The 24,885-nt window shown below is 36.5% G+C and overlaps 1 protein-coding gene across 2 annotated transcripts; it reads left to right on the top strand.

Moving 5' to 3' along the window:
* The first annotated feature begins 1,943 nt into the window (after positions 1-1,943).
* Positions 1,944-23,555, top strand: LOC127663531 (phosphatidylinositol 3-kinase catalytic subunit type 3). 2 transcript variants are annotated; one of them, XM_052088884.1, is made up of 26 exons: positions 1,944-2,308; positions 4,912-5,100; positions 5,326-5,469; positions 7,262-7,391; positions 8,300-8,326; positions 12,298-12,384; positions 12,536-12,631; positions 12,823-12,894; positions 14,867-14,971; positions 15,049-15,141; positions 15,229-15,414; positions 16,222-16,364; positions 16,560-16,626; positions 16,736-16,803; positions 17,014-17,119; positions 18,242-18,358; positions 18,526-18,657; positions 18,746-18,874; positions 19,024-19,093; positions 19,222-19,286; positions 20,726-20,810; positions 20,950-21,024; positions 21,114-21,282; positions 21,464-21,554; positions 22,820-22,945; positions 23,314-23,555. In XM_052088884.1, exons 1-26 carry the CDS (start codon positions 2,244-2,246, stop codon positions 23,326-23,328), a joined length of 2,652 nt encoding a protein of 883 aa, XP_051944844.1. In that variant the 5' UTR covers positions 1,944-2,243; the 3' UTR covers positions 23,329-23,555. The 2 variants fall into 2 exon arrangements, with proteins under 2 accessions (XP_051944844.1, XP_051944853.1); XM_052088893.1 differs by lacking the exon at positions 8,300-8,326.
* Positions 23,556-24,885: the final 1,330 nt, after the last annotated feature.

Genomic DNA, 24,885 nt, shown 5'->3' with positions numbered 1-24,885 from the left:
ATAATTACCCTCTGGGATTATCAACCCAGGTAAGCATGGTTTTAATATTACAAGGTTTTCTTGAGACCTCACATACTGTATGTGCCTTTTTGTTCAAACTGATTTGAAGAAGCATCTTCAGCAACATTTTAGTTTTGATGGCAATTAATTTAAACTGCTCTAACCACTTTTGCTTGATAATATAAATGCTAAGATCCTTGCAGACAATAAAGACTGATTAGACCTGCAAATATCCAGCCAGTGATTAAGGATCGGTCATGGGCAGCCCCTGAATCTTAGCCCTATCCAGTGGAAACCTTCATCACCCTAAAAGATTGCAGCTGCCCTTTGGCTTCAACTCAAAGGAATGTGGCTGTAATCTTGGGAGCGTGGATGCGGAGGCTTCTCTGTGAGTGTTTGGAGCACATGAGGGATGGCAATGAGCCTTAGCCTCTTTAACAGCTCTTTAATCCCAGGTGGAGCATATAAAGTACTGCAGTCCTGATCTGTTATGGAGTCTGACTCATCACCATCAATTATATAACCACACTAATGTGCAGGGGGGACCAAAGGTTGAATAAGGTTTAGAAGCAAGTTATCAGATGCCAAGCTGCCAGTGAATGTAAATTCAGTGCAAGAACAGTTTGTTTTTTGACAAACGTTATGTGAAGACAATGAGGTTTTTAAGAATTAAACCTTTTTTTGGTGCCTGTGAACACAAACATACCAATAAAATGTTCATTGCAGATTTTTTGGAGAACATCATGTTCAAGTTAGGCACCCCAAAGACAGATAGCAGTTGTGAATGATATGTCCATCTGTTGTGAAGAATGGCTGACAAAGCTGCAAAATTGGCAGGTTTCATAGCAGATCTCAGTTTATTAAACCACCAAACATATACAATGGGACCTAAAAGTCTGAGACCACATAAAAAAATGGAAAACATATATTTTTTCATTTAAATCTGTAAATATATAGTACATTTTAGGTTTTTGAAACAAAGCAATGACAATAAATGAAGACAAAAGTTTTAGGTTGTGAAAAATGATGCATAGTGAGGATGTCTTCAAAAATAATGACATAAATAGTTTACATTTATCTGTTAACATTCAATAAAGTCCAGTAAGCATAAAAACACCTAAATCAATATATAGTGTGACCACCTTTACCTTCAAAATGTATTTCCTATTGACACACTAATTATGTGTCAATAGGAAATTGAATAGTTTATTTATATCTTACTAATGCTATAGTAAGATATAAATAACCATCTTAAGACAAATATTTTGTGAAACATCGTAAGTGCCTAAAACATTTGCACAGTACTGTATTTCTGATTCTGTACTATTTTTAAACTATACATTAAATGTGACAGATTTGTTACATTGACCATGTTAACTAATTTATTCAAAACGTTTGAAGCACAGAAGATTCCATTTGGAACGTTTTAAAATCTCTGATAATATAAAGCGTTCGGTTTTGCACAGACTTGGACTCCAAGCAAAAGAGGTTCACACCAAAAAACAAATAATAAAGTTTTTTTTAATAACATTTATTAAATTAGTAAAATGCACTAGTGGTCTAAGACTTTTAAACACCACTACATTTTATTATATCGTTCCTGTTGTAGCTTTTGCAAATACAGCAATTTTGACAGCATCCAGTGAGTTGCGTTTCAGCAAATAAAGATTATTCACTGGTTTCCATTTACTTACCTTAATTCTATTTAAACTCTGCATATGACAAATGCAAATAATGTTCAATTAATTAAACAAATAATTTGCAATTCAGGAGGACTTTTAAACGCCTCAAGAAATGTGTCCTCTTTTACTACCCGTTCTTTAACCAAACAGGAAGCCGCAGAGATTCAGCAGACCAAAGCAGCCGTTTCTGTTCCGATGGGGCCTTTCTAATCGCAGCAGTGATCGAAAGAACTGGCATCGATTGTTTATGCCTTATTATGATGTTTTCCTCTCTAAAAGCAGACGCGATAATTGCCAGGCAGATGTACATTACAGCTTTATTATTGTCTTAAATTAAGACGGCTAGTGTTATTGACAGGCCATACTGGCTATCTTAAATCAGGCGAAGTTATATCAGGAGTCTAAACTATTGAGAAAAGCCAAATCTCCAACAGATCCATTGCCGGTTTTGATATCAGGCCCTGCAGGCTCTCCCCCACCACCTCACACATCTTCATTTTTATTTCATGATATTTTGATTTAATTCACTGGGGGGGTTTTCCTGAACGCCCATTACTGAAGATGGACACAGACAAGTTTAACTACGTGTATAGTTGCGATCTGGACATAAACGTCCAACTGAAAATGTAAGTATACTTGAGGACCTTAGTCATTGTTTTGATTGCAGACAAACAGCCCATTTCAGTGACTAGGATGCGTACACTCTTTAACTGGACACATAACATGTGTGATTTGAATATGCCCCACACATTACATGCATCAATATTTAACAGCAGGCAGAAGTCTGTTGATAAATCAACAGTATATCAAGGAATGTGTTTTTATTAAACTCATGTTTTCTGGTCATAATGACAGGAATAAAAGTTACACGTGTCCATATGCACGTATATTGATAAATCTATGTAAAGAAGTTCCTTCATTCCAAACTATTTCATCGTTGTTTTTCGATGTTTACAAAAGCGAGCATGGCAACACCGTGAGTCAGAAGAATAAAGTGTTAACATGGGTCCGATGAGAGGTTTTAGAGCTGTGATCTGTCTATTGACATCATTCTCCTTCCAAGTCTCTGTCCAACACATGCATCATACATACAGATCATAAATGATTCTCCCGACCCACGGCTGCACTAATGCATAATGGAATCGCGTGTGTTGCATTACGTTATTAGGACAGCGCAATCCCGGGATGCCAGTAAACAATCTTGCGCAAGACATCATCATAATTTAGGGACTGTAAAAGTCAAACTGCATGAAGAAGAGTTGTCACCATGTGAAGCACTTAGAGATAACGGCATTGTGTTTATAACGGGGTGGTGGAGCTTGGATCTTAAAGGGATATTTCACCCAAAAATTCGCATCATTTACTCCCTCTCATACCATCCCAGCTGTGTATGACTTTCTTTCTTATGCAGAACACATATTAAGATTTTTAGAAGAATATTTAATCTCTGTATGTCCTTATAATGCATGTGAATGGTGACCAAACATTTGAAGTTCCAAAAAGCACATAAAGTCAGCATGAAAGTTATCCACATGACTCCGGTGGTTTAATTAATGTCTTCTTAAGCGATCCAATTTGTGGGTGAGAATAGAACAAAATGTAACACATTTTTCACTGTACATATTGCCCTTGCTGTCACTAGGCAAAATAATGATTTCAAGCTTAATTACACTCTCTAGTGCTTGACGCATGCGCATAGCGCTAGATCAGGGGTTGGGAACTTCAGGCCTCAGGGCCGTATAAGGCCTGCAAGTCCATTTTCCCAGCCCGCGAGGCCATTTGAGAAATAATTTGATAAGAAAAAAATGGCCTTGATTCAATTAACCTGAAAAAAAATCCTTTCTAATAATGTTTAAAAATAATTTTAAATGATAACAACACAATATATTGTATAATAAACAGACCTTTTAGTGTGTGAGCTCGTAACGGAATGCGTACATTCATTTCAACCCACAATCAGAAATTAAGCAATTGTAAGGCCCGTGAATAATTTCGTAAATACTCAAATGGCCCTTAATGGAAAAAAGGTTCCCCACCCCTGCGTTAGATGGTGCTAGAAAGTGTAAATTTCGATCGCCAAGGGGACTGCTGATGCCAAGATTTATAGTGAAAAAGGAGTTATATTTTGGCCTGTTCTCACCCAAAACTGATTGGATTGCTTCAGAAGACATGAATTAAACCACTGGAGTCATGTGGATTACTTTTATGCTGCCTTTATATGCTTTTTGGAGGCCTGATCACCATACACTTGCTTTGTGTGGGTCTACAGAACTGAGATATTCTTCAAAAAATCTTCATGTGTATTTTGCAGAAGAAAGAAAGTCATACACAGCTGGGATGGTATGAGAGTGAGTAAATGAGAGAATTTTCATTTTTGGGTGAACTATTTCTTTAAAAGGTTATAGATTAAACTACTAAAGATTATAGATTTAATTCCACAGATTGCATGACACTAAAACAATAAAATGTATGTAAATAATCTTGTGATAATTGTCTGCAATAAGTTCTAAATCATTTTTAGTTTAAAAGAATAAAGTTTGTCGATGTACCGTCCGATACTGATTGCAGACCAGCACTCGAGAGTGGCCTACTGTTATGTTTATCTCCTCAGGTGATCACTACTTTTGTTTGCATGTGACTGTTTTGCCCCAGGTAAAAATACACACTCCTTTAAACTAACTTGTGTGGTCACTGGTCATATTGTGGACAAAACTGCCATTATGTTTTAAAAAAAATAACATAAGTTAATAATATAAACTTTGTTTATTTTCAGTCTTTAGTTTGTTAGGTAACGATTACAGATTAAATAGTTAGATTTGGGTTGCACAGGTTTGTGACCAGAAAATTGCCTATAGAAAATACTTTTTAAAATTTTACCACTCAAAGTATAATTCACACACTAAAGAATTGTTACCTAAGATTCATATCTTCACCCATAATAAAAGACAAGCTACTCTATTAAAAATGTGAAATGATTTGATGTGACGATATTGCATTTTATCCAAGAAACAACAAACCCCAACCAAACTCATATCTGCTTGATGTGTGTTTGGCATTTAATTGATTACCTGTTTTTGACATCTATGTTTCTGACATTAAGCACAGTAGCATACCACGAAAGACATCTGCACATGTAATGTCAGCTTAAAAACCAGACTGCTTGAGATTGTGTTGCTGTATCATCGTCAGAGACTAGAAATCACATTTCCTGTTGTATTTGCTTTGGCAGAGGCAGTCTGGAGGGCAAAAGAGAGCAGAAGAGCTATAAAGCTCTACTGGAGGACCCCATGCTGCGATTCTCAGGTCTCTATCAGGAGAGCTGTTCCGACTTGTATGTAACTTGTCAAGTATTTGCTGAGGGCAAGCCATTAGCTTTGCCAGTACGAACCTCCTACAAGGCCTTCAGCACTCGCTGGAAGTGAGTACATTTCGCCAACAGTCAAATCCTGTATGTCAGAGCAGGAAATCAATGTGTGTGTTCGAAATTTTACCATTATCTCATCTTCGCAGATACTTGTGTATATTTGTACAGCGAGAATATAATTGGATCACCTTCAGGCTAAACGTTGCATACTTCAGTTACTTCTTTTGTGAGTCATGTTTGTTTTGTCACAATGTTATTCCTGTCATTTCTTCACTGTAGTTGGAATGAGTGGCTTAAGTTGCCTGTGAAGTACCCTGACCTGCCTCAGAGTGCCCAGGTAGCTCTCACTGTGTGGGATGTGTATGGACCCGGCCGTGCCACACCTGTTGGAGGCACTACGGTGACCCTCTTTGGGAAATATGGGTAAGGGTGTAATGGGGGTTTAATTGTTGAAGTAGAAGTAGACAAATATTTCAGTTTAATGGTTAATCTATGCTGTTAGTTGCGTTTTGGAACTATCGGTTACCTGCAAATATCTCTGCCGATAGTTCCCAATAGTTGTTTTTTATTTTTTATTCCTCATCAATAAACATCATCTGGTAGTATAAAAATAATAATATATATATATATATATATATATATATATATATACAATAGGGCTGCACGATTAAAGCAAAAAGTATTGCTCTTGATATTGTAATCACGATTATTAATGTTGATTAAAATGTTTAATTACCGTGACGTCACAAAGTAAGCACCCGTGTGGTTCTTCAGAGTAGCAGATTTTAATGGTGGATATGAACTGCGCTCCAGTTTCTTTTAAGCATTATGTTGTATTGTATTGTATTGTATTTTATATTGTAATAATGTTTGTTAAGGTAAGGCAAATTAAAATGATTGTAAATTGATATCTATGGTATAGAATAAATTGAATTATTACTAAATTACTGGTTAAATTATTAGTCCACATACAGTAAAAAATATGGCATTTTCAATATTCAAACTTATTAACAGCTGATTTAAATCGACCAAGTTACTCTGTCCAGTAAGCCCTTTGGTGGCTAGACAGTGGACCATTCATCCTGTTAGATCTTCAATGGTGATCTTGTTCATGTAAGATCGTTAGATCATTTTTGGCCAGTGCATTCCAAGTGGTTGCACTTTGGAAATTAAAAACAGTCATTTGCGATCAGAGTTTGTGCGATTCGTGAAAATGTTAAATCAACCAATACCAGCTCCATGGCAAATTATATTATAGCATATATTATAGCAGACGCGATAACAATGACGGTGATTCCTGAAATATGCTATTCATGCCATATGCCATACCATGTAATTTATGTTGGCTGCACCTCCAAAAAACACTTAGAACAGTGAATTACTTCATATTTTGTACAAATCACATTGGCCTACTTATTAACATGACAAAAAAACTGTTATTGCATTTTAATAAATTGTGCACAGAAATCAAGCAACGTGAAAACCTCTCCCATTACAATGACTGCTGTCACTCACTGCAGGTTTACACCGAGTGAGATCTGCTTTTCGACGTGAGCTCAGTGACACTCCACACAATGTTCTGCTCTCTCACGAATGCTCTCATTAAAAACAAATCAGCATAATTAATCAATTATTTACACTGCGTCTGTTCCTTGATTAGAACTGGATCATTTTAGTTTTGTCGTGTTGCTCATTTGCAGTGTATTTGTAATCTATGTTCAAAGCGAGCGGTACAATATGCAATTAATCCAAAATAATTCCGTTTCATTGCTCAACGGACATGTTAGTGATTGGTTAAAATACTCAACCTCTGCAAAAACACATTGTAAATAGAAACCATTGGTGCAACAGTAGCAGACTTAAATTGAACGCTGTAATCTTACATTTTCACGATTACATAATCGTGGCAGCCGTAATCGTAATCGTGATAAGTTTTCGATTAATTGTGCAGTTTGTAATCTTTCAGCTCCGACTCTAAAAGGAGTCCATTTTCCATTTCGCTTGACGTCACTAAGGCCTATTATTTTTTAAAACCCCTTCCATCCAGCCACATGACATATACTTTAGAGACCACACTTAGCAAGCCACGCTGGTCCATTCTGGTGTGAAACGGTCACATTTCACTATCAGACCAATTCCAGATGGAAATCCCATCCTAATGTATTTGTTGATGTTGAGTATTCTCTCTCTCGCTCTTCCTCCCTCTGTCTTCCAGAATGTTTCGGCAGGGTATGCATGATCTAAAGGTGTGGCCTGGTGTGGAGGGTGATGGGACTGAGCCCACAAGTACACCAGGAAGGACTGGCAGCACTCTTGCAGAGGACCAGATGGGCCGTCTGGCCAAGGTCAGTTGAGGGGTGGGGAGTGGAGAAGAGAGAGATGGACTGAGAGAAATATGCCTGTGGACAGTTACTGTACATGAGGGATCTGTTACATGACAAGTGGGTGGGATGGATTGATAGATTCATACATCGATGGACATGCGGATTGAGTGCGTGAGTGCGTGTGTGCGTATGTGTTTTTGTGTTAGTGAAAGTGTGAGAGAATGAGTGAGTGTGTGTGAGAGTGAGTGTGTGTGTGAGAGTGAGTGTGTGTGAGTGAGTGAGTGAGTGAGAGAGAGAGAGAGTTTGTGAGGGAGGGAGAGAGAGAGAGAGAGAGAGAGAGAGAGAGAGAGAGAGAGAGAGAGAGAATGTGAGATGAGTTTGTGAGTGAGAGCGTGTGAGTGTGGGATTGATTGTGTGTGTGATTGTGAGTTTATGTGAGTAAGTGTGTGAGAGAGTGTGTGAGGGTGAGTTTGTGTGGGTTTGGGTGGTTTACCTGAAAAAGGTTTTAGGTTACAAACTGGTAATTATAAGGGTTTTATGCTGTAAATGTGGTTATGAGGACATTTCTAGTGTCCCCATAATTCAAATTGCTTAAAAAAATTTACTAAACTGTTTTATTGAAAATGTACTTTTTTGTGAGGGTTAAGGGATAGAATCTATAGTTCGTACAGTATAAAAATAATTATGTCTATGATAGAGTACTCATAAGGATAGCAGCACTAACATGTGTGTGTGTGTGTGTGAGAGAGAGAGAGAGTGATTGTGTGTGTGAATGTGTGAGCATGTGCAAGCGAGCAAGTGCGAGTGTGTGTAGGTGTATGGGTGGGTGGGTGGATGGGTGGATGGGTGGGGGTGTGTGTGTGTGTGTGTGTGTGTGTGTGTGTGTTTTGTAAAAGTGCTTTTTTTTTTTTAACTGCCCTATGTTCCAGGGCCCAGACCTGGAGATACTTAGTGACGTGAGTATGAGAGAAAACAGGACAGGAATGCTGAATGTGGCTGTGTGTGTGTGTGTGTGTGTGTGTATGTCTTATATATATATATATATATATATATATTTATTTATTTTATTTATAAACATATCTTTATTACGAGGATTAACCCCTTGAGATGAAGCATCTCGTTTTGAGGGGTCCTCCAATACATCAAAGCAAAAAAGAACCAAAACAGCAGAGCAAATATCACGGTCAAAAACCGCACAACAAAACACAACAACACACACACACCAGCTCACAATGCTCAACCCCACCCTACCCAACACGATCCCTATAGATAACATGATAGAGAAACAACCACATGACTAGCATTGCACAAGGTCAAGGACTAAGAGTAATACAAAAAGAAAAAAAGAAAAAATAAATTGAGGATAAAAATAACAATAATAATAAATAAATGAATAAAAATGAAGACATAAAAATTAGAATTAATAAACACATGACCAATGAAGCCCATGGTCAAACAAACAAAACTAGAAACAAAGACAAATATTCGAAGATATTCCCCGAGAGCCCTTCAAACGCTGTAAGTGAAGTTAAAGAACGGATAAAAGAGGAAGATTGTTCCAATCATATGGAGCCTTAAAACAAAATGCATACTTGCCTACTTGTTTTTTAACTCTAGGAACAACAAAAAAAATCTGATCATTGTATCGCAGGCTGTATAGCTAATTATAAAGCACCAAGTGTTGCTTGAGATAAACTGGATAATTCAAGTAAAAACTTTTAAAAATAAACTGTAACCAGTGAGACTGTCTCCTGGCCGAAGGGGCCAACCAGGACAACTGTCTGTATAACACACAGTGTTGTGTCCTGAAGGGACAACGGAGAACAAAACGGCAAAGACTGTTGTAGACCACATCAATGGAATGCAAACAAGAAGCAGGAGAGTTCTGATAAATAATGTCGGCATAGTCCAAAATAGGCAGAAGCAGCTGTAAGACTATTCTTTTCCTGACCGGAAAATTAAAACATTTAACAGATTGATAAAGTATTTTAAGACGAGAGTAAAGTTTGTTTGTCAATGCTTGTACATGAGTTTTGAAAGATAAATCAGTTTCCAACCAAACACCAAGATATTTAAAGGTCTCAGTTGACTCTAAAGGAGAGGAATCAAGAAAACAAAGATTAAGGTTGTTTTCACCTATATCCAAGGTTCTATTCTATGGAATAATAAAGAGTAGGACTTTGATTTATTAAGGAGAAGTTTATTTGCCAATAGCCACTGCTGTATAGAATTAAAGTCATACTGTAAAGCGAGGTTTATCCCGGAGATAGTGGGTTTACTACAGTAAATGACTGTATCATCGGCATAAAGATGAATATTACAGTCTGTACAACATAAGGGCATGTCATTAACAAAAATAGAAAATAATAATGGTCCCAAAGAAGAACCTTGAGGGATGCCTTTTACTATACCTGTATACTCTGACTGACAACCCCTGTAGGACACCCCCTGACGATCGATGATGAAAATAGCTATTAAACCAGAGTAAAGATGATCTCATGAGACCAATAGCATGCAATTTATCTAATAGAATATAGTGATCAACTAAATCAAAGGCTTTGGAGAGATCTAAGAAAATGGCACCGTACACAGATTGTCATCAAAACTAGAAAATATATCATTAGAGAGTTTTAAGAGAGCAGTGGTAGTGGAAAAGTATTTTCTGAAACCTGATTGGCATTGAGTAAGTAAATTATTATCAGATAAATAACCAGATAATTGATTAAAAATTATTTTCTCAAAAACTTTAACCACACTATTAATTATTGATATTGGCCTATAATTGTTCAGAATTTGTGAGTCTCCACCTTTGTGCAAAGGAATAACTTTAGTACATTTCCAAGCAAGAGGCACTTCACATGTATCAAATGACATATTAAAAAGCACAGCCAATGGTGGTGCTAGTACATGCGAGGCAAGTTTAATAAACTTACCCTCAAGACCATCAGGGCCAGGACTACTGCTATTGGAAAGCTTATTAATAGCCTGTTAATAGCCTTCCATTGATCTAACCAGTCTAAATTTGAAAGAACTACCGCAGGGTTGGCTGTTAAGACACGGGTCTGCGAGAAAAACAGGAGGTTGGACAAGCGGTATTTGAGAAAAAAGCAAACTAAAGGCAATAGAAATCACAGCTGGATCATTAGTTATTTCATTATTAATTATCATATTATTTGAAGTATTATTGGACTTACCAACTAGAGTGTTAACTCGCGATCCAGAATTGCTTTGGGTTACTTAGTTCATTTGACAGGCTATCTCGATAATAACAGGCTTTAGCGTTTCTTGTTTGAGTTGTACATAAATTTCAGTAATCGCTTGTATTTCTCCCAGTCTTCAGGCAGTTGTGTATGTTTATGTTTAACCCAGGCCCTATCCCTCTTTTTAAAAAGATTAATAAGATCACCATTAACCCAGGGCAGATGATGGCCTTTAACCTTAATGGATTTCCATGGAGCATGTCTGTCAGTAACTAGCCCAACTTCAGTATAAAAAAATCCCATGCAGCTTCAACATCAGGAATTAAGTAGAACCTATCCCAATTTATCCTCCGAAGGTCATTAACAAATAAATTATTATTAAATAATTTAGTTTCCGTACCTTGATATATTTAGGAGGAAGATGAGGAGTAGCAATTTTCCAGATACAATGGATAATGGAATGATCGCTAAAGCAGTCTGAGAGAACTCCAGAAGTCATTATTCTGTTTGGATGAGAAACAAGAATCCAGTCAATGAGAGATTTAGAGTTAGAGCAGACTCTAGTGGGCTCAGTGATGATTTGAGTCAAATTAGCACCATTAACCATATTACGCTCTTTGAATGTAGAAGAATCATTCCAATTTAAATTAAAATCCCCCAGCAGAATAATTTCTCTCGAGTCTCCCAGTAATGATACCGTAGCTAAAATGTTCTTAACAGACTCTAGTTTAGGAGCTGTAGGAGGTCGATAAATATTGCCTATTATCAAATGTTTATTTGCATGAAGAGTTATCTTAACAAAGATACCTTCGAAAAGCTCAGGTTTCACCTCAGGAATAATTAGCTGTGAACTCAGATTAGATGAAATATAAGTAACAACTCCACCTCCCCTGGAACCTCTGTCAGCCCTATACATTACATAATTTTCAAGGTGAATAATAGCGTCAGTAGTACTATTAGTAAGCCATGTTTCAGACAAAGTAATTATATTGGGATTATTATAGGACAGCCAAGCTCTAAGCTGATCAATTTTAGGGAGTAAACTACGGATATTAAGATGGATAGCATGGAGACCTTTACCCATAAAATATATATTTGTAATCAATGAAAATAAAGCTAACTAACCTCGTGAGGTAAAAATCGTGAAAGTGAAGAAGAGGTGAACATGAGAGCCAACACCATATACACACACACTCAATCATACCTACATATATATATATATCTGGGAAAGTTGTAGAACAGGTTACAAATGTAGCTTTTGTTTTATTTGACTCATTTATCACAAATAGGATAATTTTCTTCTTTTCTGTGTGTGTTAGTCTTTGAAGCACTCAAGTTTTGGATACTGCTTGCATTCACCATTTCCCCCCAAGCCTTTTAAAAAGCATCTTTTAAATGTGCATTTATGACACTATGAATACGTTTGAATAATGATGATTCTCATGGACTGGTTTGGCCTTGGTCTCTTGATGGCCTTTAGTTAAGATGTGTTATTGTACTAACTATAACTAACTGTTTGTTTAGAAAGGGCTGAGTCATCTTGGTGTGCTACTACTTCATGTACCCACTGACTGGCATTTGGCTAATGATTGTTTTTATGTGCAAGGCTTTTGATGGCTGACACACAGCAGTGTTATGTTTGGCAATTGGTTTGTGCACACAGTGTTCTTAGTGTTGATTTTCCTTCTTTAATTCTTCCTCTCTCTTTATTTGACTTTCTCTCTCAGCTGACAAAAGCTCATCGTCAGGGTCACATGGTTAAAGTAGACTGGCTGGATCGCTTGACCTTCAGAGAGATTGAGATGATCAATGAGGTGAGTAGGTTTGGGGTAAAAAGGTCAGTCACTTTAATTCATTGGGCCCAGAAAAAAAAAAGATGAGTATAGTTATTAAAGTGCCCAAAATGAAATACAACAATCATGTGAAATTAAAATGATATCTAAAGCTTGTGTGTTTTCTCTCCAGAGTGAGAAACGTAGCTCTAATTTTATGTACCTTATGGTGGAATTCCCCCGTGTCAAAAGTGGTGAACGAGAATACAGCATTGTCTATTATGAAAAGGTACATCCACTTTAACTGATATTAAACACTCTATTTGGTTTAAAATTTGCTTAGCAATAACTGATATCATTTCTAAATCAGTGATGGGTCAAATTATTTTGAAAAGCACTGTGGCTCAGTAGTTAAAATCCTTCAGCTGGCAATCAGTGACCAGTTGAAGTTCAATGCATTATGTCTCTTTCTCTTTTCAGGATGCCGATGATTCCTCCCCTTTGCCAACCAGTTCAGACATTGTTAAAGTTCCTGACCCTCAGATGTGCATGGTGAGCTGACACAAAGAATGTACTATATAGAAATAGATTTTAGAATATATCACATCATATCTCTCGGCATATGCACTAATTTTGATGAAAGGTTTCCATCAACATATTTTATGCGAATTTTGAGATGTTTTCTTATTTTTCTTATTTGACATGTATCTCTGGGTTTAAATAAGGTGGCTCCGAAAAACTGCTTTTGTTCTGTTCCGAATCATGTCAACCGTATCTAAGAAAAATGATGTTTCGATACGACAAAGCAATCAAAAATTATAACATTGCAAAAATTATTTGTCATTGTGTCCAAAAATGTCTCCATGTGTCAAAAAGCCTCTCCAAACAAATGAAACATAATAACCGTACATAAAAAACGAATTACACATGCAAACACAACAATGACTAAAGGTATGCATAGCATGGAGCCATGATTTTAGCAATGAGATTTCACAGAATTAGTGTCATTTGACTCAATGTGTCTGCATCGAGTTTGTTTTTTACATTGCGCCATCTCCGGATAGCCGTATGTAACATTGTGCTTTGTGTGGATTATCTAATGATTTATGCATCTGATTACCTTATGTGTGAGCTCGTTTAAAAGATAGTAACCCCCAACTAAATAATGGTATGTGATATTTTATGTTCTGTTTATTGTTTGTGGTGTTATAAGTGAAAAGCGGCATACAAGCAACACCAACATAATTGTCAAAGAATTATACTTCCCTATTAGGCTGGTTGTATTCTACCATTTGAGAGCTTTCCAACAACATATGACACATTGCTATTTGATCAGTTTGATGTCTTTACTGATTGCAATACAGTGCAATTCTTTTTATTTTCTTTTTTTTTTTAATTATCAAAACGGAAATCTTCTTATTTGTCTGCAAATTTTAAAGAACTTGTTCAGTTTTGGTCATAATGCCTGCATGCATTGGAAAGTAGAGCTTTCAAACGATACCTATTTTGTGTTGGTCAAGAATGTAGTTGTTAATATTTAGATTTCTTACCCCATCTGAGCTTAAAGGTTTAGAAAAATAATTTGGGGCCTCGCTGACTACCACACCTGAAGTCGCGAGTTTGAATCCAGGGTGTGCTGAGTGATTCCAGCCTGGTCTCCAAAGAAAACAAATTGGTCCGGTTGCTTGGGAGAGTAGAGTCATATGGGGTAGCGTGTCCTCGTAGTCACGATTAGTGGTTCTCACTCAATGGGGCGCATGGTAAGTTGTGCGTGGATTGCAGAGAGTAGCATGAGTCTCCACATGCTGTGAGTCTCCACGGTGTCATGCACAGTTAGCCACATGATAAGATGCAGGGATTGACTGTCTCGGAAGCAGAGGCAATTGAAACTTGTCCTCTGCCACCCAGATTGAGGTCAGTAACTGCGCCACCACAAGAACCTAGTAAGTAGTGGTAATTGGGCATGCCAAATTGTGCAGAAAAAAAAAGTAATGTAACATTGCCTCAACAAGCCATGTGAATACATAATTTGCTCAGAGAGTATCATCAATATTATTGCATAGCATCTCAAATGCTGCTCTGGTTATTTTGAAATGCTGGACAAAAAGCCTGTCATCAAAATGATTGGCTACTATATAGCAATACTATATACCTCCCAGAACTGTCTGACATGCTTTTGCTCCCAGACGTAAATCATCTGCCATTGACTGCTAGCAAACATGAAGTTCATCAGAATGTTTTGTCTGCGTGCTCTAAACCTGAGTAATTCATTACATTTTAAACAGAACCACAGTGACTTCAACTTCCATTTCTATTATGTGCCAATTTTTTCCCAGAATAATTTTGTTCTCTGAAACACAGGAGATTGAAGCGCTGCTGTATTTGTAAATTGTTTTTGCGATATTCAGAATTTGTGCTTAAATTAATTTCATATTTTGGATGGAAACATTACTTTTTTTTCATTCTTTATTTCTTTCTTTCTCCTTGTGTGTGTTTGTGTAAATATGTGTTTCTTCAATTGCAGGAGAACCTTGTAGAAAGTAAACATCATAAACTGGCTCGTAGTTTACGGAGCGGACCATCCGACCACGATCTCAAACCTAATGCAGCCACAAGAGATCAACTCAATGTTAGTGATAAAAAAGTATAAATGTCGAGATGTCATCAGAGGTGTTTTTGTGTGTTAACTCGGTTTATCTGTCATAGATCATTGTGAGCTACCCTCCCACCAAGCAGCTGAGCTCTGAGGAGCAGGATCTTGTGTGGAAGTTTAGATATTACCTCACCACACAGGAGAAGGTAGGGGATCACACACGCATGCTAAACACAGTCTTGTTAAGCTTAATCTGTGGCCAAGGAAGTATCTCATAGTGGGTCTGTTTGTAGGCCTTGACCAAGTTCCTGAAGTGTGTGAACTGGGATCTGCCTCAGGAGGCCAAACAGGCCCTGGAGCTCCTGGGAAAGTGGCGGCCAATGGATGTGGAGGATTCCCTGGAGCTGCTGTCCTCACAGTTCACCAACCCCACAGTTAGACGCTATGCTGTTGCAAGACTGGAGCAGGCTGACGATGAGGTCTGTGTGTACTGTATTCACATTACCAATGGTGCAGTCATGCATTTCAAATCTTGCTGTGCATCACATCATCAGAAGGCAATTCTATGTTAGTCTCAGTCACCATTCACTTTCATCTTTTTCACTACAGTGGGTGCGTCTCAATCAGCTCCCTAGTTCAGTTGTCAGGGCACTGATCAATGTCGGCTACTCGCACCTATCATATTACATCTGACGATATGGAGTTAAACACTGGAGTCTTATGGAGAACTTTCATGCTGCCTTTATGTACATTTTGGAGCTTTAAAATTTTGGTACCCATTCACTTGCATTGTGAAGACCTACAGAGCTGAAATATTTTTTAATAGAACTTTATTTGTGTTCAGCAGAAGAAAGAAAGTCATACACATCTGGGATGGCATGAGGGTGAGTACATGTTGATATATTTACAATTTTGGGGGGAACTATCCATTTAAGTCATAAGTATCCCAATTGCCAGTGCGATAATTTGTTTTCACTTTATGCTGACTCACAACATCGGAAGCTAAGGAGCTGATAAAGACGCACCCACTGAAAGAAAATGGTGACTGAGGCTAGCATTCTCCTTTTGTGTTCCATATGGAAAAACATGAAGGTGTGAATGATAGTTTTTAGGAGAACTATCCCTTTAATTACATCTTTACAAGTATGTACGGTATATAATAAACACTTTTTATGATAATACAGATTTTATGCTTAAAATCTAAATCACAGGAAAACTCCCCTTGCATACACACCAACCACACTCTCTCTCTCTCTCTCTCTCTCTCTCTCTTATATTCCCTCTAGGATCTGTTAATGTATTTGCTCCAGCTGGTGCAGGCCTTGAAATATGAGAACTTCAATGATATCCAGGGTGGTTTGGAGCCTACCAGTAAGAGAGATAGTCAGAGCAGTCTCGGAGAGAGCTCAACACTAGGAGATCTGGACAGGTCAGCTGCAACCTCAATGTGTCATTTCCTGTAATATTTCCTGAAATAGAATCCTCTCCCCAAATGTTTTTTATGCTACATTACATTAATATCCCGGACTGAAAATATGTTTCATAGTTTGGATGTACAATTTTCAGAGATGCTCTTGAGTTCTTAAAATATAAGTCTGGAAAACTAAAACATTATTTATTTTAGTTCTCAGATCACAGTGACGGCCAGCACACAGAAAAGCAAAGAGGGAACAGATGGTGAAAATCTAGAGGTAAGTATTAAAAAAAAGTTCATAAAAATAAGTAGTGTATATGACACATGCACAGTTACATACTGTGCATGTACAGTATGTAACAATGTGTACTATCTGTGTTTCGCAGCAAGATCTGTGTACCTTTCTAATATCACGTGCCTGCAAGAACTCTACACTGGCAAACTATTTATACTGGTGAGTAACCCTTGTGTTCGATCCTTCATCCAGAAGTACAGAAATGGCACATGTCTGCTCATCCCCTTACTGATCTCATCAGACACATTATCTATTATACTTTGTTCACATCACAGTGGACTACTGATCACTGATGGTAGTTCTGTTCTTTCAAGACTATAACCATTTTGCATTAGGCTTTAAAACTCATGTGATCTTCGCTCCCTGCAGGTATGTTATTGTAGAGTGTGAAGATCAGGACACTCAGCAGAGAGACCCAAAGACTCATGACATGTATCTCAATGTAATGAGGAGGTTCAGTCAGGCTCTGCTCAAGGTACCTGCCCACTCTGAACCCACACTAAAGACAAATTAAAGGGATAGTTCACCTACAAATTTAAATTCTCTTATTTACTCACCCTCATGCCATCCCAGATGTGTATGACTTTCTTTCTTCTGCAGAACACAAACAAAGATTTTTAAAAGAATATCTCAGCTTTGTAGTTCCTTACAATGCAAGTGAATGGTGGCCAGAACTTTGAAGCTCAACAACGCACATAAAGGCAGTGTATAAGTAATCCATTCTACTCCAGCTGGCGATATGCACTAAGAGTGCAAATTGTCAAAAACAAAAGACAATTGTGAAAGTGAAGGTGGAGATTGATAGTAAAAAAGGACATAAATATTTATCTGTTTCTAAACCACACCTTTCATATCACTTCTGAAGATATGGATTTAACCACTGAAGTCATATGGATTACTTTTATGCTGCCTTTATATGCTTTTTTGAGCTTGAAAGTTTCGGTACACATTCACTTGCATTGTATGGATCTACAGAACTGAAATATTATTTTAAAAATCTTTATTAGTGTTCAGCAGAAGAAAGTCATCCACATCTGGGATGGCATGAGTGTGAGTAAATTATTAATTTTTATATTTGGGTGAACTATCACTTTAATTCATGTGACAGTATACAAATAAAACAGATTACATTTTTTCTCTCAAAATAAGTTTCTAAATAATAATAAATGTTGCCTTTTATGCTGTATTATCATGTTTATAAACATGTAAATGCACTATGTATAATCCCAGCATTCCCATGATCATATAAAACCTGGAAATATCAGTGAATTTTAAAACTGATTTCCAAGACCTGAATTGTAAACTATTAAAACTTTTGAGGAAATGTAAAATAATATATATTTATAATATTGTTTTCTAACTTTTATTTCATGTTCAGCTCTTAAATATTTTATCAGTTATATTAGATTATTCTTTGTGAGTGTTACAAATCCTCCAGTAATCAAAAATGACTGGAAAAATCATGGAAATTCATTAGTGAAAAGTGTGGGAACCCTGGACGAAAATGTGTTTAAATGCAGAGGAGTACAAAATATCAAATTATTGATGGTTTAAATGGCGGATATTTTTCCAAAATAGTTTATATGTGTTTCACCAGGGCGATAAGAGTGTGAGAGTGATGCGCTCCCTGCTGGCCTCTCAGCAGACATTTGTAGACAGACTGGTGCAACTGATGAAGGCCGTTCAGAGAGAGAGCGGAAACCGCAAGAAAAAGGTATTAAATATTATATAACGCTGATAATGGTAATGATAAGATGATAATGAGACTACAATTGAAAAGATGAAATAGAATTAATATTATTAACTATTGTAGATGTTTATTGGTCACAAATCCATGTCGTATCTGAAGACACATATGATGTGTGATCATCTCTCTATCAGACGGAGCGGTTACAGAGTCTGTTGGCTGATAATGAGAAGGTGAATCTGTCAGAAATTGAACCAATCCCTCTCCCTCTGGAGCCTCAGATCCGCATCAAAGGCATCATACCTGAGACTGCCACGCTCTTTAAGGTACCATCTCTCCATTCATGCATTCTATTGTGTATCTGTTACATAGTGTCACTCATTCATTTATCTATCAATGTTTTTTCTCTCTCAGAGTGCTCTTATGCCAGCAAAGCTCATCTTTAAGACAGAGGATGGAGAGGAGTATCCTGTGATCTTCAAACATGGAGATGACCTGAGACAAGACCAGCTCATCCTGCAGATTATTTCACTCATGGACAAGGTCTGAAGAACTTATTACATTTTTTCAAATTAATATAGGCTTACTCTAAACATTACACTACCACTAAAATAAAACTTTTATAATTTTTTGAATATTTATTTTTTATTTGCTTTAGTTATGGATGTTCTTAATGTATATATCTTGAACAGCTGCTGAGGAAAGAGAATCTGGACCTGAAACTGACCCCTTACAAAGTTCTGGCGACCAGCACCAAACACGGTCAGTGCTGCTTCGCTTAATGTATGCAGATCAAAACCAAAAGCCAATCGCAGTTTGTCGTACTACTGATGTGAGAGTCATGTCACTCACTCGAAACACTGGATGTATACTGTATGTTCTGTCTACAGGTTTCATGCAGTTTGTGCAGTCAGTGCCTGTGGCAGAAGTTTTGGCCACAGAAGGAAATATTCAGGTAATATTCAATGTACATTTGTTATCATATTTCATCACAGTTCTTTTATAGAAATCTTTTTGAATTGTCACAATGTATTTTTCTTTCCTGTTTTTTTTTTTTTTTGCCTTAAAGCTGAAGTATGTTACTTTTTTGTGTTAAAATACATTCTATTATCCCAGCTTAATATACAGAGACAACTATAAGCCATTCATAGTTTAATTGTCTCAAAAACTGTACACACTGTTTATGTTTTGCACTATGAAAATTGCTCTGTTGGTTTTGAGCGACCCACTTAAACCCGCACCAACAATGATACTAGTGGCGTGAGTGTGGGGTGGGGCTACCTCTGCATAAACATATATAAACATTGTTTATTTTTGCAATTATGTTTGGTGGCGCTAGTGGCGCAGAAATTACATCAGCTTTAATGTATAACTAAGATTGTTGTTGTTGTGCAAATAGAGTGTATATAATTACTTAATGCATATTCTGAATATTTTTGTTAATCAAAATAAATAAAATTCTTATGTATTTAGTGGTAACGCTTTGCAATAAAGTTTTATTTGTTAACAGTATCATGAACTAAGAACGAATAATGTTTTTTAATAGTATTTATAATATGTCTTTGTTAATGTTACTTTATAAAAATACAATTGTTCATTGTAAGATCATTTTAATTCATTATACTTTAACTAATATTAATATACTGTATATTTATTAACTTTTAATAAAAATATAAAATATTTATATTAGTTTATGTTCAAATTAACATTTAAAGGAATAGTTCACTTAAAAATTATAATTCTCTCATCATTTACTCACCCTTATGTCTCCTCAAACAGAAAAGAAACAAATAGTTTTGAAGGATATTTGATGTTTATATCCATACAATGCAAGTCAATAGGGACCAAAACTTTCAAGCTTCAAAAAGAACATAAAGTCAGCATAAAAGTTAACCCATATGATACACTTTGCATCCGACAATTGGAGGAATTATAATTGAGCTTCAAATCATGATTGTGCTAAGGAGACTGCCGATGTCAAGATTTATAGTGAAAAATAAGTTACATTTGTATCTGTTTCTCACCCAAAACTGATTGTATTGCTTCAGAAGACTTTGATTAAACCACTTAAGTAATATGGGTTACCTTTATGCTGCATTTATATCCTTTTTGAAGCTTGAAAGTTGTGTTACCCATTGAAGAAGAAAGTCATACGAGTTTGAGATTGCATTAGACTAAGGTAAATGACGAGAGAGTTATAATCTTTGCTTTTAACTTTTACTTGAACCAAGATTAATATGTGTGTTCATGTTAAGTAAGGTAGTTGACTAATGTTAACCAATACAACCTTATTATAAAATGTTACCTTTTTGGTATAAAAAAAAATATAAAAAACACTAATTGATCACAAAGTCAGTAACTTGTGTATTCCTCTTAAATGATATCTCTTTGCAGAGTTTCTTTCGGAAACATGCTCCAAATGATAAGGGGCCATACGGCATCAGCTCTGAAGTCATGGACACATATGTTAAAAGCTGTGGTGAGACACATTGTATATGTTTTATTATCCATCAGTATTATAATCTTGATTTAATTATGCATGTACTAAATCATGAAATCCTTTAAATTCATTTTAAATTCTAATCTAAACTTTCATGTTTGTGTCTTTGTGGTTTCAGCGGGCTACTGTGTCATCACCTACATTCTAGGGGTGGGAGATAGACATCTAGACAACTTACTGCTCACAAAGACTGGTACATTCTGTGACAGATCACACTTTTTATTGACTTGTATGCATTGAAAAAACTGATCAGGTGTGCTGGTCTGTGTCTCTGGCTTGTAGGGAAACTGTTTCATATAGATTTTGGATATATTTTGGGTCGGGACCCTAAACCCCTGCCTCCCCCCATGAAACTGAGCAAAGAGATGGTGGAGGGGATGGGGGGCATGCAGAGCGAGCAATACCAAGAGTTCAGGAAACAATGTTACACTGCCTTCCTGCACTTGCGCAGGTGAGTTACTCACAAACCCACATCAGATATTTTCTCATGACTCATATTTTTAGCAAAAAACAAATCAAAGACCAACTTCTTTCAGTGACTTTTTTTCTCAGGTTTAGTGTGTCAGCAAGCTGAATCAGTGTTTCTTGAATTCATGGAAATGCTTAACCTACTTTTATTTTTGTATATGCAGATACTCAAACCTCATTCTGAATCTCTTTTCTCTGATGGTGGATGTTAATATTCCAGACATTGCACTAGAGCCCGACAAAACTGTAAAAAAGGTTTGTGTGTGGGGGGGGACTGGGTTGTTGATCCATAGTCCTCAATGTTTAGCTTCAAATCAAATCAAAATAAAATCAAATCACTTTATTTTCACACTACCATATACACAAGTGCAACAGTAGGTGAAATCCTTGTGTGCAGTTCCGAGCAACATAGCAGTCATGACAGTGACGAGACATATACCAATTACAGTAAACAACATACTTACACAACACAATTTACATATCAAATGTACACATACTTACACAACACAATAATTATATACAATACACACAATATAGAATACACAATATACAATACAAAGTCGTATTGACAAAACAAATCTTTACAGGAAGAATGTTTTTTTTTTTTTTTTAAATGCTATTCCAGCTTCTATTGCTGTTTTCATGTCAAAATCCAGGTTAAAATATAAAAACAGGTAAAACAACTAATAACCTGTATAAGAAGCTTAAATTAATATTCAGTGTTCAAAACAAGTTAAACTCAATCGACAGCATTTGTGGCATAATGTTGATTACCAAAATAGAAAAAATATTTTTTTTTGCCTTTTCTTTAAAAAAGCAAAAAAATAGTAATTTTATTGTACAATTCCTCAGAAATTTGCTTTGCGTCGAGATTACAGTCGCCATCATCCAAACACACATTAACTAGATTAACATACAGTACAGGACATTAGTATGACGTATCATCAACTTATGCAAGTCACATAAAAACATATTCCTAGTGCAACATCACAGTTTCACAGAACAAAAACGTTTAATCCAATGGACATCGGAATGAAAAAAATATCTGGGCTCTGGGTTACTGACCAGAAGGTCGAGGGTTCAAGCCCCAGCACCGCCAAGATGCCACTGTTGAGCCCTTGACCCTGTCTGCTCCAGGGGCACCGTATCATGGCTGACCCTGCACTCTGACCCCAGCTTAGCTGGGATATGTGAACAAAAATAATTTAACTGTATATATGCAAAAAATCTATGTATAATGTGTGACCAAAAAAAAAATAAAGGCTTCTTCTAATGTCAACAAACCCTAAAACCATACGAGGACTGTAAAAATGACAATTTAAACAAATGTTAAGCTCAAATAGTTTTAAGAGAAGAATTAATGTAAGTGTTTTTATAAAATTATACGCCTCACATTTCTGCCTTTTAAACCCTCCAAAAATTGGCCGCATTCACTTCCATTGTAAGTAGGATAAAGTAGGCAATCAAATCATGTAGACCAGTAGATTTTAACCTGTACATTGTTTTCCCGCCCACTGCAGGTTCAGGACAAGTTCCGACTGGACCTCTCAGATGAGGAGGCGGTGCATTATATGCAGAGTCTGATTGATGAAAGCGTTGGGGCATTGTTTGCTGCAGTGGTTGAGCAGATACACAAATTTGCACAGGTATGTACTCTATGTGTATATATGGCCCACTTTTTAGTGGTTGACCGATTATGTATTGCTTTTTAAAAAAATAACATATAGCTGGATAGCTATAACACCAATATAAAATACAGTTGCATGATGGCAAAGAGCCATACACAAATGCTGACATTGCAATAGTATTTAACACAATATTAGCAGCAAAGCTCTGGAAAAATATATAAAAGCAAAACATTTTCATTATACCTTTAGCAAGGCAGTCGCTAGATTTTGGAACTGACCTAAGAGAAAGTGAACACTCCTGTTAATCGGCCAAGAAGTATCAGTCTATCAATTGGCATAGCTGATATGTTGGTCTATCACTTACACAGTGTTTTTAAAATCTACAGTATTGGCGCAGATGAAGTGATGTCATGGAGGCTGGTTCTCATATAATCAGATGGACAGAAAAACAGCTGAATGACAGAAGAGAAATGGATCGGTGCCAAGGCCACACTATAGTGACATCATGTTTTCACTAAGAACTGTTCATGCACAAGGTCTGGACTTTACTGAATATCTTTGTATATATAATATAAAAGTGTAATAAATGAACTGTTATTATGTAAAGTAAAAACTGCCAAATAAAGATTTAAACTTAAGCATTTCTCTGTTTATTGGTCAGCATTAATCTTGGATTTCCTTCATAGTGCCATTTAAGCATGTAGTTAAGTTTGTATTAGGTCCATACAATAGGAAAGTTCAAATCATGAAAAATGAATCATCTGTTAAATACACATGTAAAGCCTTTGATCTGTCTCTATTTGTTATGGGGGAAAACATGCCGTTTTCTGGTTATGAGTGGAACTGATGAATATGGTTGCTGGTTTCACTGAATGAGGTTCTGTTCTCAGTTCTTTTGTGCAGAGTGATTCAGCTAGTAGGTCACACGTTCCTTCGAGGACTATTCACACACAAACTCTATAGAAATGTACCCATCCCTTGATATTAAACTAGTTATTCAGTTTAAACTGTTTTTCAGAGGGTTTTGTACAAACAAAATAATTTTTGACTTTTACCCAGCCTCAGTGCATCAAGACAAACCACACCGATCAACTCTAATGCATAAAACATTTGACTTCAAATATAGTGATTAACAACCTGGACTGCATTAGTCATAAATAGTTACCTTCAATCAATCAATAACATTGATGAAAAAGTACCACAACCAAAACACATTGCTATACTGACCATTTTTATACATGAGATTACAAATTATGCTTCGTTAAAAGAGATTTTTCTGTACTACTTTGTACAAAAGCAGAGCACTACAAGTTTATTTTCAGGCAATTCAAATAAATGTGTGCACGCATACATATTGTTTTTCAGGCTGTGGTTTATTAAAACCGAACTTAACACATGCAGACATTTTTTTTCCATTCTGCTACATGTGGTCAACAAGAAACTTGACATTTAAAAGCAGACTGATTTGTTGATTGTGATGGCAGAGATCTGTATCAGTTCGGAGGTGGAATATTTGCTGCTTTAGGAAAAGTCCAGTCAAACAACATTTCCAAAACCAAACAAAATGATTTTCATTTATTGTACCAAACATTCATGATTATAGAAAATTAAACATGTATATGCTAAAATACATTTTCCAGAACCTAGCTTCTCATTCGGTTCCTCAGAGCATTTCCATGAATGTTCCAGAGAATCGACAACATCAGCAGAAAACGTGCACCTTTGTGTAGTTAGCTGTGAGATGCGGTCTGCAGAAAATTAGATTCAAATGTGGCAACTCTGAGTCAGAGGCATAAAATAATAAAATATGAAAACAATGAATCAAGCCATACATCAACCATACCATACTCAGTTACCCAAAACATGTTTCTATTCATAGGGGTAATACCCTCTGAGACAGATCAAGTATTTATAGTACACTGCTGATTTTAGTGAGTCATTGGACTACAGGGGGTATC

Source organism: Xyrauchen texanus, chromosome 2 (assembly GCF_025860055.1).
Source record: "Xyrauchen texanus isolate HMW12.3.18 chromosome 2, RBS_HiC_50CHRs, whole genome shotgun sequence".
NCBI lineage: Eukaryota > Metazoa > Chordata > Actinopteri > Cypriniformes > Catostomidae > Xyrauchen > Xyrauchen texanus.
The sequence above is the reverse complement of the archived record's forward strand: the minus strand, read 5'-3'. Positions and strand labels throughout refer to the sequence as shown.

Bases quoted from the DNA above. Each gene is read 5' to 3' on its own strand.
- LOC127663531 (XM_052088884.1), top strand. From the start codon at position 2,244: ATGGACACAGACAAGTTTAACTACGTGTATAGTTGCGATCTGGACATA. The intron at 12,895-14,866 runs GTGAGCTGACAC...CTTCAATTGCAG, and splicing joins CTGACCCTCAGATGTGCATG to GAGAACCTTGTAGAAAGTAA. The intron at 21,025-21,113 runs GTACATTCTGTG...TCTGGCTTGTAG, and splicing joins CTTACTGCTCACAAAGACTG to GGAAACTGTTTCATATAGAT.